General features: G+C 46.1%; 1 protein-coding gene across 5 annotated transcripts in view; it reads left to right on the top strand.

Annotated features, from left to right (window-relative positions):
* MYO5B (myosin VB) overlaps positions 1-19,056 on the top strand; it is a 335,064-nt gene that overhangs the window by 157,031 nt on the left and 158,977 nt on the right. For all 5 annotated transcript variants that reach the window (XM_086373450.1, XM_086373448.1, XM_086373451.1 and 2 more), the window contains exon 4: positions 380-524. In XM_086373450.1, the coding sequence (XP_086229576.1) occupies positions 380-524 (145 nt within the window). The remainder of the gene's footprint in view (positions 1-379; positions 525-19,056) is intronic.

Genomic DNA, 19,056 nt, shown 5'->3' with positions numbered 1-19,056 from the left:
CTTACAAACCAGAAAGGACTCACAGACTTAGAGAATGAACTTATGGTTGTCAGGATGAAGGATGCAGGGAAGGGATATTTAGGGAATTTGGGATCAACATGTACACATTGCTATATCTTAAATGGATAACCAACAAGGACCTACTGTATAGCACATGGAATTTTGCTCAATGTTATGTGGCAGCCTGGTTGGGAGGGGAAGTTGGGGGAGAATGAACACACATATATGTATGTATGGCTGAGTCCCTTTGCTGTTCACGTGAAAATATCACAACATTGTTAATCAGCTATACTCCAATACAAAATAAAAAGTGTTAAAACAAAGCTCATGTCAGGAGGCTGCCATGCTATCAGAATCTGACCACACTGTCTATTCACAGGGATTGTGCTTGTTGCCATTAATCCTTATGATCAGTTGCCAATCTATGGTCAAGATGTCATCTATGCCTACAGTGGCCAGAACATGGGGGATATGGACCCCCACATCTTTGCTGTGGCAGAGGAAGCCTACAAGCAGATGGCCAGGTAAGAATAACCTTAGCCAGGAAGTCCTCCTGGGTCGTCAGAGGGTGGAAAGGGGAGTGTCCACCTTCTTGGGCTGCTTTTTCTCAGTGGTGATTCTGGGTTTGAAGTGTTTTGGAAACCAAATCAACCTCGGGTTCTTTTCTTAATCACATTTCCTCAAGTCTTCATCTTATTCTTGTGAACCTGAGCCTGGGCTTGGAGAGCAGGGGCTCCTTAGACTCTGATGAGCAGTGCAGTTAATGCCTTGTGTCTCGTCTCTCTGTGACTTTCTTTTGGCCGTCTCGCCTCTTCTCCAGGTGTGATGAATCCATTTTATACCATCACATTCATTTTACAGATCTCACTGAAGGCTCCGTTTTGAAAGAACCAAGACTCTGACAACTTCTTAAAGTGCCAGGCATTTGGGGCAGAAATAGAAGCTTCAAATCGGCAGTAATGCGTAGTGGTTTCAGATTTTTAGCCTGGAAGTGGTGTTCTGCTTAGGCACTTAAGCGGATCTCATTTTGCTCTTCTTTTTCTAACTCAGAGAGATAGGCACAGGTCTGTTTCATCAGAAAGTAGGCTAGGTGAGTGTATGAGTCAGGGTTCGAGTGTGTGTGTGTGTGTAAAGAGAAAGGTTTTTATTTTAAGAAATCGGCTTGTGCAGCTGTTGGGGGTTGGCATGTCCAAAATCTGCAGGATTAGGCTGGCAGGTTGGAGATCCAGGGAAAAGATCATACAAGATTTTGAGTCTGAAGGCAGTCTATTGGCAGAATTCTCTTTGGTGGGGATGTCAGAGTTTTTTCTCTTATGACCTTCTACTGATTGGATGAGGCCTACCCACATTATGAAGAGTGATCTGCTTTTCTCAATGTCTACTGATGTAAATGTTAATTTCATCTCAAAAGAGAAAACAAAAACAAAACACCTTTATAGCAGTATCCAGACTAGCGTTTGGCCAAATGTCTGGAAACTGTGGCCTAGCCAAGCTGACACACAAAATTTACCACCACGCTGCTGTTCTTGAACTGTCAAGGTATAGTATAGGGAAAGATGGTTTTACCAAAGTTCTGGTGGAAATGCATTTTCCAGTTAACAGTAAAATGCTGGATCCTTTCAGCTCAGTTTTTCTTGTCCCCTCTAGAGAACATCTTACAGAGCTAGCAGGAAAAGCAGGAGTGTTTTGTGGGGAGCAGGGCTGCGTAGAGAGGAGCAAGCGAGAATCCCATTTAAGATGGTCTGTGCTGCTGTAGATGTCAGAGTACAATTTTCAGCCCAGTGAAAGTTTCCATGAGGAAAAATTGTTCTGTAAGCTTCCTTACTAGTTTATAATGTTTTGTTGCTGGCTGTGGAGATCGGTATGTGAAAGATCTGCTTCCTCATAGAAACACAATGACCATATTCAATATAAGCAGTGATCAGAGAACAGAACAATATAATAAGTAGAATGATCTACAGCTGTTTCATTTCTCCAGAATGTGATAGATTGTGGAGCTAAAATGGTCATGGCCTTTGACCTCTCTAATGTCATAAAAAGACCACATACTATGTTCTGGGCGTGACCAGGAGTCACTTAGCTTGGTAAGCCATTAAGGCACATGCTGCAGACTAAAGTGTGCTCAGGGTCATATCACATGGCGGGGAAGAGTGAGGGGTGGTGTGACACAGCGTGTGGCCCCACTCAAGTGTGTGCACAGTGGAGGGACCTGGGGTCTGGACAGGCTTCGGTGTCTTGAGAGAAGCACTTACGCTGAGTCCTCATTTGCTTCATGTGAAGAAGACGATCCTTACTGCATTACAGATGGTTCCCTGTGGTTCTAGAATGGAAGGCAACCATGGCCTGGTTCTGACGACTCCTCCCATGCTACAGGTTCCGCCAGCTCCCTGAGACTGTCCTCTCATGCATGCCCTTGATATTAGTTTTCATCCCATTTTGCTCTCTTAGCCAGTTGCACTTAGATGTATCAGAAGTTGGTTTTTCTTTTTTAATTTTTTAATTGGAGGAGAATTACAATGTCGTGTTGGTTTCTGCCATACAGCTCTTCTTTATCAGACTTCTTGAGGCTCCCCTACAGCTTTGAGAACCCTCTTGCCTCCAGCTTGTAGACCCTCTTGACTGAATGCCTCCATTCTTCCTTTCCGAACCTGAAGTTGTGCACACGGTTATGCTGCTCTCAGCTTATTTCACTTGTTTGGGTCCTTGTTCATGCCCATTAGTGGGAAGGGACGGGGTGGGCAACCAGGGTGGCAGTGATATGATCTTGCTGAGGGGAGTGAATTTGATGATTAAGGGGTTTGGATGTTAAAGGTGGACAAAAAATTGCTTCATTAAGGGTTTTCTTTAAGGTCTTAAGGTTTATAATCGTTTTACCCACCAAATCCCAGGGTGTAGAAAATAATGCTGCTGAAATTCTTATGCAATTTTTGCTCATGAACGTGCATAAGAAGTATAAGGCCAGCACACGTGGCTTGGGGGAGAGAGCTATTTTTGAATAAGTTCCGTTGTCAGCAGCTCAGGGTTTCTGCTATTGATTCGAGGGGCGTATTAGAAGCCCCAGCAGAATCTTTGCAGGGAAAGAGGGAGACTCAGTGGTCTGACGCAGGGACGGTTTTTGCTGTATTTCCGTTCTGTGCCTTCACTGTCAACTTTGAATACTAAACACACTCATTTTACAATTCGTCTGCCAACTGTGTGGTGTGCTTCCTGACTCATCAGTAAGTTGCTGAAGAGGTTGTTATGTGGATCAAGTCGCCGTGGTCTAACACAGTGTGCTTTGAATCTGAGCCTCCACAACAGCTGGGTGACTAAGGGTACAAGCAGCTAACGTAACGACGCCCAGCCCGCGGTGACGTGACTCAGTTGGCCTTGGACTCAGCAGTTCTTTCTCATGATTCACTGTGGACTGGATTTTCTTTCTTAATGTGGTTCACTCTGGGTCTCTCCAACTCGCGATGCTTTGAGCGTATGAGGAAAGTCTGTTAAAGCTCGAAGGGATAAATCCAGACCTTCATCCCCATCCCAAGAGTTCCTGCAGAGTCTTGTGCTGGAAAGGATGAGGAGACACAATAATAAGATGATTGGTTCAGCATCCCTGTCCTTGTTGACCTCAGACTAGGCTTGGGAGTACATGGAGACTCCCAGTGAATAAAAAGGCTGAAGTAACATGAAACATCAAACTAGTGAATTCTGCCTTCTAACCCATGAGAAATGGACTGCCCACTGCTTTATTTCTGCTCCTCCCTTGTTCACGATCCAAAATGCCCTTTCTCTCACTTTTACCTCCCCTGATTCTAGCCTCAGCTCCTGGGTTAAATCATATCAGCAAACATTTGTAAAGTATCAGTGATTTGACAGGCTCCTTCCTAAGTGGAAACTAAGAAATGTGAGACCTCTCCTCACTTCTTAAGGTGCCCACAGTCTTTTTGGAGAGAGAGGACACAGTAGACCAAAAAGCCTGTAACTGCAGGAAGTGTAAACCGAAGTCACGCTCAGGGTCGTTTGAATTGAGTTTGGGGATGACTGTCACATCTGGTCCAAGAAACTGTAGTGCTGAGGCTGGATCTTGATGAATTGGTCGGGTATGTAGGGTGAGATGCAGACCTCTAGGTGGGTGGAATAGAGTGATCGTTCCTCCAGCAGTGTGGCATCAAAAAGCAGAAAACCATAAAACTAGAGCGTGTAATCACAAAGCCACAGCCACATGTGCTTCACACCCCTTAGGATGTTTGTAGGCGAAGACTTCACAGGTGTTGGCAAGGATGTGGAGACGTTAGAATCCTGATACACTGCTAGTGGGAATGTAAGATGGTGCAGCTGCTTTGCAAAATAGTCTGGCAGTTCTTCAGAAGTTTGACAGTGTTATCACATGACTCAGCCATTCTGTTCTTAGATATGAAAACACATTCCAAGAGAAATGAAAACATATTCACACAGAAACTTACCCACAGACATTCATATTTAATAGAATGTTCCCATAGAATTGTTCACAGTAGCCGAAAGGTAGAAGAAAAAAACCTAAAAATCCATCAACCAATCAATCGGTAAATAAAATATGGTTATGTCCATACAGTGGAATATGGCACACAGAAAGGAACAAGATGTGGTACTTGGTACCACAGGGATGAACCTTGAAAACATGCTCAGTGAAAGAAGCCAGACATGAAAGAACAGAGTGTGTGAGTCCACTTACATGAAGTGTCCAGAATGGACAAATATAGAGAGAGAGGTAGATTAGTGTTTGCCCAGAGCTGGAGGTTTGAGGGGGAATGGGAAGTGATTGCTGATCAGTATTTTTTTTGGTTTTGTTTTTAGTGGTGGTGGGGCTGGTGATGAAAATTTTCTGTAATTGATTGCATGGATGGATGCACAGCTCTGCAAATGCACTGAAACCCATTGAATTGTGTACTTTAAATGGGTGAATGTGTGTTCTGTGAATTATATCTCAAAAAAGCTATTTTTCACAAAAGGCATGGTCAGGGGACAGTGCCCAGGAAAGTTTAACCTATGTGATAAGTGCGTCTGGGGTTGGTGTGGACTATACAGCTAGGAGACAGGGTGACCGGACTGGGGAGGAACCGGAAAGCTGGGTGAACTTTGGCAGAAAAGTGTGTTCTATTAACAGAGGGTACAGAGATGGTCAGTTGAGTTTAGGAAACCCTGGATTAATCAAGTGAAACATCTGCCTTCAAGGCAGGGGCTTTCAGAGCAGCTATGTTGACATGCTTTCTGAGTCTCCAAGATGGAGATGCTTTATGCTGGGTTTGCAAATCATATTTAGACACAAAACTGTTTTCAAAGATTATCTCAAGGACTCTTTGGGAAATGCTGGCTTCAAGCAATGGAGACATTCTAGAGCTTGTTAGATTAAAAAGATAATATGACACCAGGGATATTCAAAGAGTGATGTTTCTCTTATGGGCCCTATTTCAAAATCTCTTCCTTTTCTCCCTGTTCTGATACCATTTCCAAGGATGAGAAGACCTTCTTGTGAGGAGCTTAGATTCTTGCAGAAATGCCTTGCCTATTTAAATGACCTCTGTGTAATGAATGGCAGTAGATGGTGAAGCTGGAATTCAGACCCAGTCTGTGTGCCCCGAAGCCCTTTGTACCAGTGGAGAAGCTATACTCCCGCCGTCAGCGGGGCCTGCGACTTCTTCCAGCAGTCTTCTGTAGTCTTCCCAGACTTCTACAGACTTCTTCTGTAGTCTTCCCAGACTTCTACAGACTTCTTCTGTAGTCTTCCCAGAGCAGAGCAGGCTGTGGTCCTCGGGGCCATGAGGGCTGAGGGATAGACCTTTTCCCTCGAGGGTTCACGAGAGTCTAAATTCCAGAGTGAGATGAGTCTCGGTGTATTTTCTGGCTCTGCTAGTGGGGCCTGGCCCTCTTACCCTGCTGCCCAGGTCTGATCCTTTTCTTGAGGTTGTGTGTTCTTTTCTGAAAGAAAGTAGGGACAGTGCGAAGCAAATTCATTTGCTCTAGAGCTCACACAGGTCCGTCTGGTTCTGCTACGCTGCGGGCTGTGACTAAAGGTGGAAGATGGAATGGGATGCTCCTGGGGTCCTGGGAGGGGACGTCCCACTCAGCACACCTGGGGCAGCCAGTGGACAACCCCCCACCCCACCATGGGAGCACTCCCAGAGAAGTTCTGAGTGTGGAAATGTGCTGTAGAAGGGAGAGGACACTGTACATTTTCCATCTTCTGAGGTCCCCCCCACAAAAAAACAAAACAATAGAACTAATGGCTTTATCTTCCTGATCATTAAGGTGGAATGCTCTGAGACACCCAAGAATGGACTCAGGACACTTCAGGATCTCTTTTAGGCTGCAGACTTTGTGGAATTTGGATCTTTGGGGGAAAAATTTTTTAAAGGAACTGCACATAGGTGACCTAAATTCACACTTTGCTTTGAGATCCAATTTGAAGTAGGATGATGTCAGTTTCTTCCTTCCTTTTTGATATAAGGGGGCTTATTATTCTGGGCTGTATAGTTTGGAGAAGTTTGGGATGTCGAATACTTCCTGATCAAGCTTCATGTTTTCAGTGCTGAGAGCCAGGTTTCGTTTCTCTGTAAGGTGTTCGCTGTACAGGAGTGTCCGGGGTCTGTCCCTGGTGACGTGTCTCCCACCCGCTGTGTGTCCACGCACAGACCCTTTGGGCCTGAAGTTCTCAGCATCTTCACTCTTTAAGGAGAACAGTGGCCCTGCTTCAGAGAGAGACTTGGACCTGCGAGAGGTCATGAGGAACCTTTAAAAGTTGTTGAACACTATAAAAATTGGGGGTGTGGCAGTCTGGATGGGAGAGGAGTTTGGGGGAGAATGGATACATGTGTACGTGTGGCTGAGCCCCTTTGCCGTCCACCTGCATCTCTCACAGCATTGTTAGTCGGCTATGCCCCAATACAAAATAAAAAGTTAAAAATACGAGGGTGCTGATGTTAAAGCTGGCAAGACAGCTTCCTCAGCTGCTGTTAAATACAGCAAGCGACGGTATTGCTGGGGAGGTCAGTAGTTAGGGAACAATGACTTGCTGGATTTTTACAGTAAAGTCTTGAAACCATGATTTCATTCAGCCCTGACTTTTGGGTGCAGTTTTTCTTTCCTTCCCATTCATTATGATTTCAAGTCAGGACTCGTCAGGACTAGGTTGCTTTAGGACAAGGTATAGGAGATGTTCGAGATGACTGAACACAGGAGTGACTTCCATGCTCCTGTCGAGTACTATTGCTGATTTCTAGAACTTGCCCTGAGTCGTTCCCTCTATTGAGATTCTTCCCGGGGTGCTGTCTTCCCTGGGCTCTTCCCCTGCAGCTATTCTTCCCTACTCCCCTCATCTGCTCTCCTTCCCCTCCCGCCCACCCACGCCTGGACACACTCCTGTCCCTCCCCACAGTTCCCAGCACTAAGGTCCATAGCATTATTTTGATCCTTTATAATCTCTTGGATTGTATAGTTTCTTTATATTTCTGCCTATCCCGTTTAAAATTCTAGTTACGTATTTTAGACCTAAATATAGGGGAAAGTTCAGTATGCAGTGAATATGGCTAATTATAACATCCATATGTTAAAAGCAATGGATAGTAAATGTATATTGTTATCTCCTTTTAAAATTGGCAATTTCAAGAAGACTGGAACTGGGAACTTCCCTGGCGGTCCAGTGGTCGGGACCTCGCCTTCCCGTGCAGGGCGTGCGGGTTCAATCCCTGGTCGGGGCATAAGGGCCCACATGGCTCCTGTCAAAAAACCAAAACATAAAACAGAAGCAGTATGGTAACAGATTTAATAAAGACTCTAAAAATGGTCCACATCCAAAAAAGTTTTTTTTAAAGAATAGGACAGGACCATTTCCTTTGTCTAACTTCCGTGACACTGCAGAGGTCATGAGTGTTACTAATAGTTAAGTCTCAAATCAAAAATCATAGAGCTGAAAGACGTGTTACTAGTAATCACTTTTTACCTTACCTGGGGAACACAGCGCGGTAGAAGGAGAGGGTCTGCAGTCGTCTGGCTGTTGTCATCGTTCAGTTGCCCGATTGTGTCCGACTCTCTGTGACCTCATGGACTGCAGCATCCCAGGCCTCCCTGTCTCTCACCATCTCCTGGAGTTTGCCCAAGTTTGTGTCCAATGCATCACTGATGCCATCTAGCCGTCTCATCTTCTGACGCCCTCTTCTTCTGCCCTCAATCTTTCCCAGCATCAGGTAGCAATTGGCTAAGACACGGGGATGCGGGAGACCACATCCCGGCAACTAGTCCTTTGGGTGCTGCTTGACCACTCCCAGTCCAGGTGGCTCTGTCTCTCAAGAAATGTGTTCCATTTCTAACGGTTTCTACTATCGGAATCTTGCCATCACACCGCACTCTGCTGCTCTCTGATTGCCTTTACCCGGGGGGTCTGAGGGCTTCCCTGGTGGCTCAGATGGTAGAATCTGCTTGCAGTGTGGGAGACCTGGGTTCGATCCCTGAGTATGGAACATACCCTGGAGAAGGGAACAGCAACCCACTCCAGTATTCTTGCCTGGAGAATCCCATGGACAGAGGAACCTGGTGGGCTACATACAGTCCATGGGGCTGCAAAGAGTTGGACAGGGGGGTCTGACCTCTGTTCTGTGCGGCTGTGCAGGATAGCCAGCATTTTCTTACCCGTGGTGGCCCCTCCCCCACTCTGGCTGAGCATCCTGGCTCCCACGGCCCTTCCTTCTGAGCGTGGCCTTTAGTCCCTCTCCTGCTGTGGGTCACCCTGGACACCTTCGGTCTTTCTGTCTGATATCTGTGGTCTCTGAACATGATCTGCCAGGTGAGCAGTCTTCCTCGCGTGGAATTCCTGTTACAGAGCCTACAATTGCACCAAGTTGGCAGGCATTTCATGTCGCAGATTTTTACTAAGTTTGCAAGCTGTTAAATTCCTATTTCTCCCCCCCCATCCCCATCCACAGATGCACAAGAATTATTTTATTACCACTGTAATGAGATTTAATTGTCTGGCAATAAGCTACACCTATTGAAAGTAAAGTCACACACATTAAATTACATGTACAATTATACCGATTTTGATATATGCGTACATCCACGAAACTATCACCATGACCCAGATAACGAACATTTCCTTAACTTCCAAAAGTCTCCTTGGAAAAGGAAAACTTTTTCCACCCCTGCACTGCTGGAGATCAGTAGTCACTAATCTACTTTCTGTCACTATAAACAGAAACTTCCTTTAAGATAAGTTGCCCTCATTCTGCACTTGCACAATTGATTTTTTATGTGCTGAGCAGGATTCATAGTTACCTGTATTAAATGTGACCTTTCATGCCTGCGCTCCATTATTCCAGGGTATCTCTTTGACTCCTGATTTTCGCATCTGATATATTAGGTCTCCCTGCCTTGGCGCATGTGCAAATTTAACAAATCTTTTGTTTCTGTCCTTATCTGTTGAGGAGGAGGTATTAATCTGGCTGGATTCCTGTAACTTGCTAGGAGCAGTCCTTTTACTAAGAACTGATCATTTAAACTATTAAACCTAAAAATTAAGTCAAGTCCTTGTATTTTAAATCGGGTTAAAAGCTGTGCCCACTGGATTGGTCAGATGTAATTTTTCTGGGTGAGGGGGGCTCATGACTGAGGAGGTGGGCAAAGGAGACCCTGGTGAGCACCCCCAGCCTCACCGCTTCCTTCCCGTGTTTCTCCTGATTGTGTTCTTTCATCTGAGGTGCCTCCTACATTTGCTCAGCTGCAGCAGGAGGACGCCTGTATGTCCTTCCGTCCTCGGGTTATTGTAAGAAGTAGCCGGCGCTCCTCACACGTAAGCCTGAGCCGTGACTGAGCGCAGGGCGGGCCCAGCGGACACCCCTGCACCCACCCCCCGGGTCCTGCTTGTGACATAGCCTGGTCCCGCTGTCAGAGTCACACTCGTCCCCGCACACCAGCTGCTTTCAGAACTCACAGTGGTGCTGCATGTGAATAAGATTTCGTTTTACAGGGTGTCTGAAATAATTTTCAGTTGAAGAAGCTAATAAAATGTGAAGCCTAGCAGGATGAAATGGCATTTCTATTTACATCGTGATAATGTCTTTCACGCCATGGTAGCCACTCTTTCTTTTTTAGCTGCATAGTTTTATGTTTATATCCTGAAAGACAGAATGTCTATGGATGTCATCTGCTAATGTGTGCATGTTTAGTAGGAAAGAAGATGTCAAGAAGCGAGGTGGCTCAGCTTCCAGGGACAGGACTGTCTGGGTTCTCAGAACACAGGAGCTGTGGGACCTTGGCAGGTCACTTAAACTCACTTTGCACCAGTGCCTGCGTCTTTAAAACAGGGATACATATTGTGGCAAAATCATCAGGTTGCCAGAACTAAATGAATTGATAAGTGAAGAGTACTTAGAATGATTTCTGGAACAGAGTGCTCAATAAGTGTTTGATCCAGTGCTGGTGGTAGTGATAGCCTGGTGATAATACTGATGAGTCGATGGTAAGTAATGTCATTGTCATTTCATAACATCCAAAGGAAGGAAGTGCTGGAAGGAGACATCAGTGCTGAGCAGGATTTCCTTTCTATGTCACCCTCAGAGGACAGGTGGTCCTTCAGGGCCAAGGGAATAGTAGAAGGCTGGCCATTTTGTGCGATTAATAATGTTCTTTTGGCCTTTGTTATAGGCTCATGTGTGAAATTAGAATTACAGAAGTTTAATAGGTGGTTGCCAACCTGTCTAGAGGAAATACAGCATCAATTGCACAATGTCTAAAGCTGTCTTTTGTCATGTGCAGGAGGCCAACAGCTTTGAGTTTTGAACTTAGAGTGAAGTTAAACTGTTACTGACTCAGCCACCCCTAGAATAGTGTTAGAATGTGGACACCACTGCCCTTTGGTAATGGCATCTGTAAGCTTGTGTGTATGTGTGCTAAGTCCCTTGAGTTGTGTCCAACTCTCTGCGACCCCACGGGCTATACTCTGCCAGGCTTCTCCGTCCATGGGATTCTCCAGGCAAGAATACTATCAGTCAGTCAGTTAGTTCAGTCGCTCAGTGTCCAACTCTTTGTGACCCCATGAATCGCAGCATGCCAGGCCTCCCTGTCCATCACCAACTCCCAGAGTTCACCCAAACTCATGTCCATCGAGTCGGTGATGCCATCCAGCCATCTCATCCTCTGTCGTCCCCTTCTCCTCCTGCCCCCAATCCCTCCCAGCATCAGAGTCTTTTCCAATGAGTCAACTCTTCGCATGAGGTGGCCAAAGTATTGGAGTTTCAGCTTTAGCATCAGTCCTTCCAATGAACACCCAGGACTGATCTCCTTTAGGATGGACTGGTTGGATCTCCTTGCAGTCCAAGGGACTCTCGAGAGTCTTCTCCAACACCACACTTAAAAAGCATCAATTCTTTGTCTTTCAGCTTTCTTCACAGTCCAACTCTCACATCCATACATGACCACTGGACAAACCATAGCCTTGACTAGATGGACCTTTGTTGGCAAAGTAATGTCTCTGCTTTTCAATATGCTGTCTAGGTTGGTCATAGTTTCCTTCCAAGGAGTAAGCATCTTTTAATTTCATGACTGCAATCACCATCTGCAGTGATTTTGGAGCCCCAAAAAAGAAAGTTTGACACTGTTTCCACTGTTTCCCCATCTATTTGCCATGAAGTGATGGGACCAGATGCCATGATCTTCGTTTTCTGAATGTTGAGCTTTAAGCCAACTTTTTCACTCTCCTCTTTCTCTTTCATCAAGAGGCTTTTGAGTTCCTCTTCACTTTCTGCCATAAGGGTGGTGTCATCTGCATATCTGAGGTTATTGATATTTCTCCTGGCAATCTTGATTCCAGCTTGTGCTTCTTCCAGCCCTGGGTTGCTGTTTCCTCCTCCAGGGGATCCTCCCAAGCCAGGGATCAAACCTGGGTCTCCTGCATTGCACATGGACTCCTTACTGCTGAGCCATCTGGGAAGCCCATCTGTAAGCTTAAGCAAAAGGAAAATAATAATGTGACACTGCAGGAATGGAGCGATGATTTGATTGTTTTTATAGGCATTTGCTTGAGAGACAGCATGCCCACCGTCACTAACTAAGTGCATGCTGAAGGCTGGAAAGCAGCTTTTCACAAGAGCATGGAAGTGAAACCCAGTCTCTCCTGGTCCTGTGGTGGTGCATTGGTTGTTAGAGCAGCAGTCTTCAGACAGCTGAGCATGTTGAGTTTTGGAAGATTCACTGGAGTGTGGGAACAAAATTTTAGAACTTTATTTTTTTCACAGTCTTTTAAGATTTAAAATTCTGTTGGTACATCTCTTATAATGTGCACAGTGCATTAATACAGTAGCTTAGAAATTAATTTATAAATTCATATTTCCAGGGGAGCTGGCTCACAGTTTTCCTTATAGATAGGGAAAAAGAGAAAAGTGGTTTAGTGGCCAGGGCAGTGTCTAAAGCCATACATAGATGCAGTGGTCTTTGTGGACTAGTTCATGGTCCACAGAGGACATCTGTCCCCTGGCCCCCTGCTGGGGTTCTTCTTGGAGTGCTGCAGTGGGGAGAAGGTGAGAGAAGGTGGCTGGCTCAGTGCAAGCCTTCCCTGTCATGGGACATAAAGCACGGTCGCTATTCCTGTCAGTGTCTCGTTTTTAGACTGTGTTAAAGAGCCCTGCTCTCTTGAAAAACGTATATATGACCATTTATAAAATTAGATAGCCAGTGAAAATTTGCTGTATGAAGCAGGGAGCTCACATCTGGTGCTCTGTGACAACCTGTGCTGTGCATATTCATGTCTGCCTCTTTGCGACACTGTAGACTGTAGCCCACCAGGCTCCTCTGTCCGTGGGGATTCTCCAGGCAAGAATACTGGAGTGAGTTGCCTTGCCCTCCCCCGGGGGATCTTCCCAGCCCAGGATCGAAGCCAGGTGTCCTGCACTGCAGGTGGATTCTTCACCATCTGAGCCACCAGGGAAGCCCCTGTGACAATCTGGAGGGGTGAAATGGGGTGGGAGGTGGGAGGGAGGGTCAAGAGGGAGAGGACATACCTATACCTGTGACTGACTCGTGTTGATGTGTGGCAGAAACCAACACAATGTTGTAAAGCATTGACTTATTTAAAATTAAAATAAGTAAATTCAAATTTTAAAAAAGAGCGCTGCTCTCTTAGTAGCTCTCTGATTACATTAGAACACAGGTTCCAGTGTAACAACGGGCAGTGTTTTGTCTCGAAAAAGAAGAAAACCTTGGGGAGGTCCTTTATCAAGGAGATCAGTTGTTAGTATTGAATCCTAGCACCATCCTTGCCCTTGGAGGGAATAAGCAGAGGCTCCCCCAAGGGCTTCATTTCAGAGTCACAGAGGAAATCTACCCACCCCCCACCCCAACACACACACACCTGCTTTACTGAATCAGAAGTTCATGGGTGAAACCAAATTATCTTTTTAAACTCTACAACTGAATCAGAAATTCATGGGTGAAACCAAATTATCTTTTTAAACTCTACAACTGATTCAGAAACTCTCGTCTTTGGACACCTACGTGTTTGGAGAACTTTTGAAATAGATGAGTCTCTCTGATCTGGGGGACCCAGAACTGGTGCTCACAAAAAGAATCCACGTCACGGGTGTTAAGAGCCGCCTCAGTCTTTAAGCTCTGCTTGGTTGCTTTTAGCATCTCAGTAGGAATTAAGGATCTGAGAGTAGACTTTGATCAAGGGAAGGAGTTACGGAATTTGAAAGCCTGTTAGAACTGGGGAGAGAAATCTTTGGATCCTCCAAATTTAGCAGATGGCTAGCTTTCTGCAGTGACTCTGAACCCTGCCTGCACAGGAGAATTACCTGGGAGGTTCTAAACCACCGTGGCCAGGCCTCACCCCCAGAGGTCAGGTTAATCACGTGGTGCTCAGGTGGATATAAACACTCCCAGATGCTATCTTAGTGAAGCTGGGTCAAGAACTTTGTTGAAACCATCTGTGTAATGTAGGTACCCCACCTGGTCTTTGTCACCAGTAGAGTTTTAGGGCGTGAGGGGATGCTTTTGTTCATGGGGAACGTTGTAGAAAGTGTGCAGGCCGTGTAGCGTGTCCAAGAGAAAGCCCTGTGTTAGTGTCCTTTAGAACAGTGTTAGTCGCTCAGTCGTGTCCGACTCTTTGCGACCCATGGACTATAGCCTGCCAGGCTCCTCCGTCCATGGAATTTTTCAGGCAAGAACACTGGAGTGGGTTGCCATACAGTGGACAGATTTAAAAGCAAATGCTTTTTGAGTCTGCCTGGCTCCTGCCCCCATCATAGATCAATGATTTTGGAAGCCAGAGGAGGGGCACCTACAGCCAAAATATGTTGGAAATTAATTCAGTTCTCTGTATTCCCAGAACTAGAGAACAAAATGCCTCATGATTGATGACCTGCTTTAAAGAGAGATCCCTTTTGGTTGAAAAGGGAGTTAACCTTTTTCTGAAGAGCAAGTACCAAGAGTGCTTAGAAGTATGGGATGTCTTTTTAGAAAATGCCTTGGACCTAGTAGCAGCGCGATGAAGAGCCAGGGGGACATCCTAGGATCCAGCGCTTTCTAATTAGTTATCCTTGGAGGCTAACAGTACTTTACCCCAAGCCTGTGCTTATGGAGAGGTGACTGGGGACATATTAATAAATGCAGGTGTGTGAACTATGTAGTGTCCAGCTGCATTTAGCTTAAACGTGTAGTACCAGCCTTCAGTTAAGATATTGGGGATCAATAAATGCTCACTCCAGCTGGTTCTGCTTCTCCACTAGGTCGTTGGGCTCCTAGAGTTTTATTCCATTTGTCATTGCACGTATTGATCCATCATAATTGCCTGATGTGTAGGAACTCTAGCTCAGCAACCCAAGGCAGAGATTTTTCTTCCCAGTTGTATGAGGTTGTCATTTCTACAATGCTGTTCACTTGCTTATATTTGTAGATCCTCTTACTTTGCAGAGTATATGTTCATGAAATGCGCAGCATTTTTAAGAGTTCTGCACTTGGAGTTGGAAAGCTTTTGAGGTCATATTATCTAGGACAGGGGTTCCTTTTCAGCATCATCAGTATTGTGGTACTTAGTCTTTCTGGAAAGTTCTAGACCCCCTCATTCCACTGTTTGAAACTTAGGGGTGAGCAGATATCTTACAGTCGCTTACTCCCACCCTGGACAGTTCCTGCCTCTCTTCTGGGGTAGCCAGCAGAGCAGATTGGTCTGGGAATGTACCTTTAGTGTTTTCTTCACTAAGCAAGACTCTTTCTGGTCTGGTTAGCATTCCTCATGTGACAGTTCAGAATCCTGTTTGATTTCCTTTGAATACATTCCAGTCTTTCAGTGTACCTCATGAAATGTGGCATCTGTAATTAAGCTAAGCGTGCAGATCTAGCCTGACCGGAGGAGAAGGCCGTGGCCATCTCCTGCTATCCTGGGGCATAAATACTTAGGTGCTGCATTAATGGAAGCTTACTAATAGTTCCTTGCTGCGATGATTGCTAATGAGTCACCAAAATCGTCCAGTGCTTCCCATCCACACCGTGGTTCTGGATGGTGATCACAGGTTGGTACCAACCACTGTGAGGTCTGTTGTGGACCCGCCATGGTTGTAGACCCTGTCCAGACCACATTGCTAAGTGTCAGTGTCCATTTAAGCATAGAGGTTACCAGAAGCCTCTCCCAGTTCCCCTTACTTCACAACCCGAGTTCTCTTTGTCTATGACTCAGCAGTGAAACCAATGTTCACCTTCCCCTAAGCCTGGCTCTTGATTTCAAGAGTGGGAATTTAACAGACTTTTAATGAATTTTCACAGTACCAGGCAGAATTCTAAGACAATTGCCATGTTAGGTACTGAAAAGTCACGTTCTGACAGTCGGAAGGTGAACTTTGACACTTTTCCTGTGTCTTCACTATGTGTTAGTCTCAGTCGTGTCCGACTGTTTGCGACCCCATGACTGTAGCCTGCCAGGCTCCTCTGTCCATGGAATTCTTCAGGCAAGCGTACTGGAGTGGGTTGTCATTCCCTTCTCCAGGGGATCCTTCCAACACGGATTGAACCCAGGTCTCCCGCATTGCAGGTGGATTCTTTACCATCTGAGCCACCAGGAAACGCTTTGTCTTTGCCTTCCTGTTATAACAATCCTAATCATTTGGATACAAATGAATGCCTTGATTTGAGGCAGGAGAAAGCTATGTAAAGCAAATGTAAAAGAGGAAAGTACGTTAGCGTGTCTCAGAACTCTCTCCCTACTTTGTTGATGTGCATGATAACATAGAATGTTCCTTAAGATCATAAATGAGGTATGAGCAGTACTTTATTGTTATGCGGCACTAACTCAATTTTATAGGTTTGTCAGTGTAACCACGGAAGTCATGCATCTTGCCTAAGGCACGTAGCTGGCAGTTAGCAGGGATGATGGGACCCTGGGCCCCCTAATTTCCAACGCCATGCTCTTGGCCACTCTGGTCTCCTGGGTTCCTGGAAAAGACATTTCCTGGGTTTCTGGCTTGGGAAACCAGGTAGATAGAAGTTATACCTGCTGAGACCAGAAAGATGGAGGAAGGGTATAGGAGGCACTTTTTATTTGGGAGTTGTCTCATTCATGATCCCCAACCTCTGATATCCAAATAAAGCTATCTAGTGGTTGAGCCTATGACAGAATTGAGAGAGGTCTTGGCCTATAGGTGGAGCTTAAAGCCTTGGGAATGGATGATGTCATCCTGGGAGAGACTGTTGAGACAAGTTCCCAAAATCTAACCCCAAGGAAACTGGGCATTTGGAGATCTGGTGGAGGAAGAAGAACCTAAAGGAGGTGATGATCACCCCTTAAAGGTGATGGGGTTTGTGCCTTCTTCTTGGGGGCAGTTGGAAATGTAGGTAAGAGTCTTATTAGGCACAAATGGGGTGGGAGTGTGGAGTCCTCCACTGAGCGGGCAGTGCACTGATGGTGTTACCACCTTGACCAGGTGTGCCTTAGGAACCGGGAGCGGCCTGCAATGGCAGTCCTGTGCATCCAAGAATTGCCTCCCTCCTGCCTTCCATTGCTTTGCCCCAAATGCTCAGCGTGATCTTTAACATCCGTTGTAGCACTCGTGTTTATACCGCCCTTAGTTTTCAGGTGTCTTTTGTCTCCCTTGCTTCATGGCTCCCCTCTGAAACTCAAGGAGCGTGGAAAGGTAGGCTGTTGAGACCCGAGGCTCTGAGGGGCTTGACCAAAGGCACCAAGCTCGTGAGAGGCAGAACCGGTGCTGGAATTCCTTCTGCTACTGCTGCTCCAAGGCTCCTGCTGTTTTGTCCCCTTCTGTGTGTCTGGATGAATCTGGAGAACCTGGATTTGTAGCAGAATTCCCGCAGCAGGGCTGGGCTTGCGCTAATGAATTTGCTCTATCCGATGGGAAGTTTTCATGGCTGCTGCATGACGGTGTCTGCTCGGAGGCTGTGTGAGCTGCCTTGTTGGACGCCTGACTCTTCTCTGTGGATGACCACAGAACAGGAGATAATTCATCCTTGGTGGACGCCCATATACGTACTCTAGAGTGCAGAGCCCACAGTGGGTGTCAAGCAAATACTGTCTTTGCTTTTCCCCTGTTCTTATCATTTCTCTGCACATTTGACATACCCCATCTCTGTGTATGTGGGCAACTTCTGGGTGAACCTAAAGAATGCTCTGGGTACCAAAATGTCTGCCCTGGAGATGTCTGCAGCCCTTTAAATTCTCAGAGTAGATGAGTAACTATTTAATATTAACTAGATGGCTGACCAAAGATTCTCCTGCATAAAAATATCTGTCTCCTTGGCATATCACTTTATTTAAAGTGTTACCCTATTTCTCAGCTATGACCGAAAAACCATTAAAATACATGTGTTATCTGAAAGAGAAGATGTCCTGTGTGTCACAACTTTCAAATACAGCTCAGGTCTAACGTCTTCAATTTCTGCCACCATGGCTGAGTTGAGGGTCTCACCTTCCACTTGGGTTACTGCTGCGGCTCTGAAGGGGCCTCAGTCTTGCCTGTGCTTCTTTTTCTACCTCCCAAGTCCACCCCCTGTGCTCCAGGGAAGGAAGAAGTGTTTGCGCGTGTTGCTTTCAAGTTAATGGTTTCAGAATGTTAAAATGCTGGTGGGAAGAAACTAGCTGGGGAGAGAGGTTGACAGTTGGGAGGGGTTGGGGAGACAGAGAAAGGGGATAACTGGTAGAGAATCCCTGACACGACCAGCTTTGGTGGGATCCAGGGCCAAGACACTGAAATTAGCTCTGAAAAGGTGGTGGTGGTGGTTGTTCAGTCGCTTAATCACGTCCAGCTTTTTGCAACCGCATGGACTACAACATGCCAGGCTTCCCTGCCCTTCGCGTCTCCCAGAGTTTACTCAAACTCATGTCCATTGAGTCGATGAAGCCATCCAACCATCTTGTCCTCTTTCACCCCCTTCTCTTCCTGCCCTCAATCTTTCCCGGCATCAGGGTCTTTTCCAGTGAGTTGGCTCTTTGCATCAGGTGGCCAAAGTATTAAGAGCTTCAGCTAGTATCAGCATCAGTCCTTCCAGTGAATATTGGAAGACATGGGGGTGGGATCCAGAGCCAAGATGCTGACATTTACCTCCAAGAAAGTAGGATTCTCCAGTTGTTGGAGAAAAAGCAGAGAAAAGCTGGGTGCTGATGCTGCAGGAAGATTGATAGACTTGGTGTCAGGAAGTTGAACTATTCCAGGCTTTTTCCTCTCAATTCCTGTTATTTTATCACATGGTAGGTACTGATATGTTGGATGAATCGCATGTGGACTTTAATGTCTCTCATAATGGAGATGTGCCCAGGGAATCCCCAGATAGGAATAAGTCACATGTACTCGGGGGAAAGAAAGCTTGAACCTGAACCTGCTGTGTGTGCTTTGAACTCACTGATGCACAGTCGGTGCAAAGGTGGGTGAGCCGCCAGATGAGGTGACTGAACCTCTGGAGAGACAGATGCTAAGGGGGCGGCGATGGCACTGCAGCGTTTCCAAGGAGCCTGCGGGAGGTGCCCTTGGTGAGCAGGAGTGTGGTGCTGGAGACGCAGTGGGTCTGAACCTCTGCTTGGTCGGTGGCTATAGTCTCTCCCCCAGGTCCCCT

Source organism: Bos grunniens, chromosome 24, assembly GCF_055505025.1.
Source record: "Bos grunniens cultivar Pamir isolate PY7600 chromosome 24, Bosgru_T2T1.0, whole genome shotgun sequence".
NCBI classification, from domain to species: Eukaryota; Metazoa; Chordata; class Mammalia; order Artiodactyla; family Bovidae; genus Bos; species Bos grunniens.
This window is presented reverse-complemented; position numbering and strand designations above follow the sequence as displayed.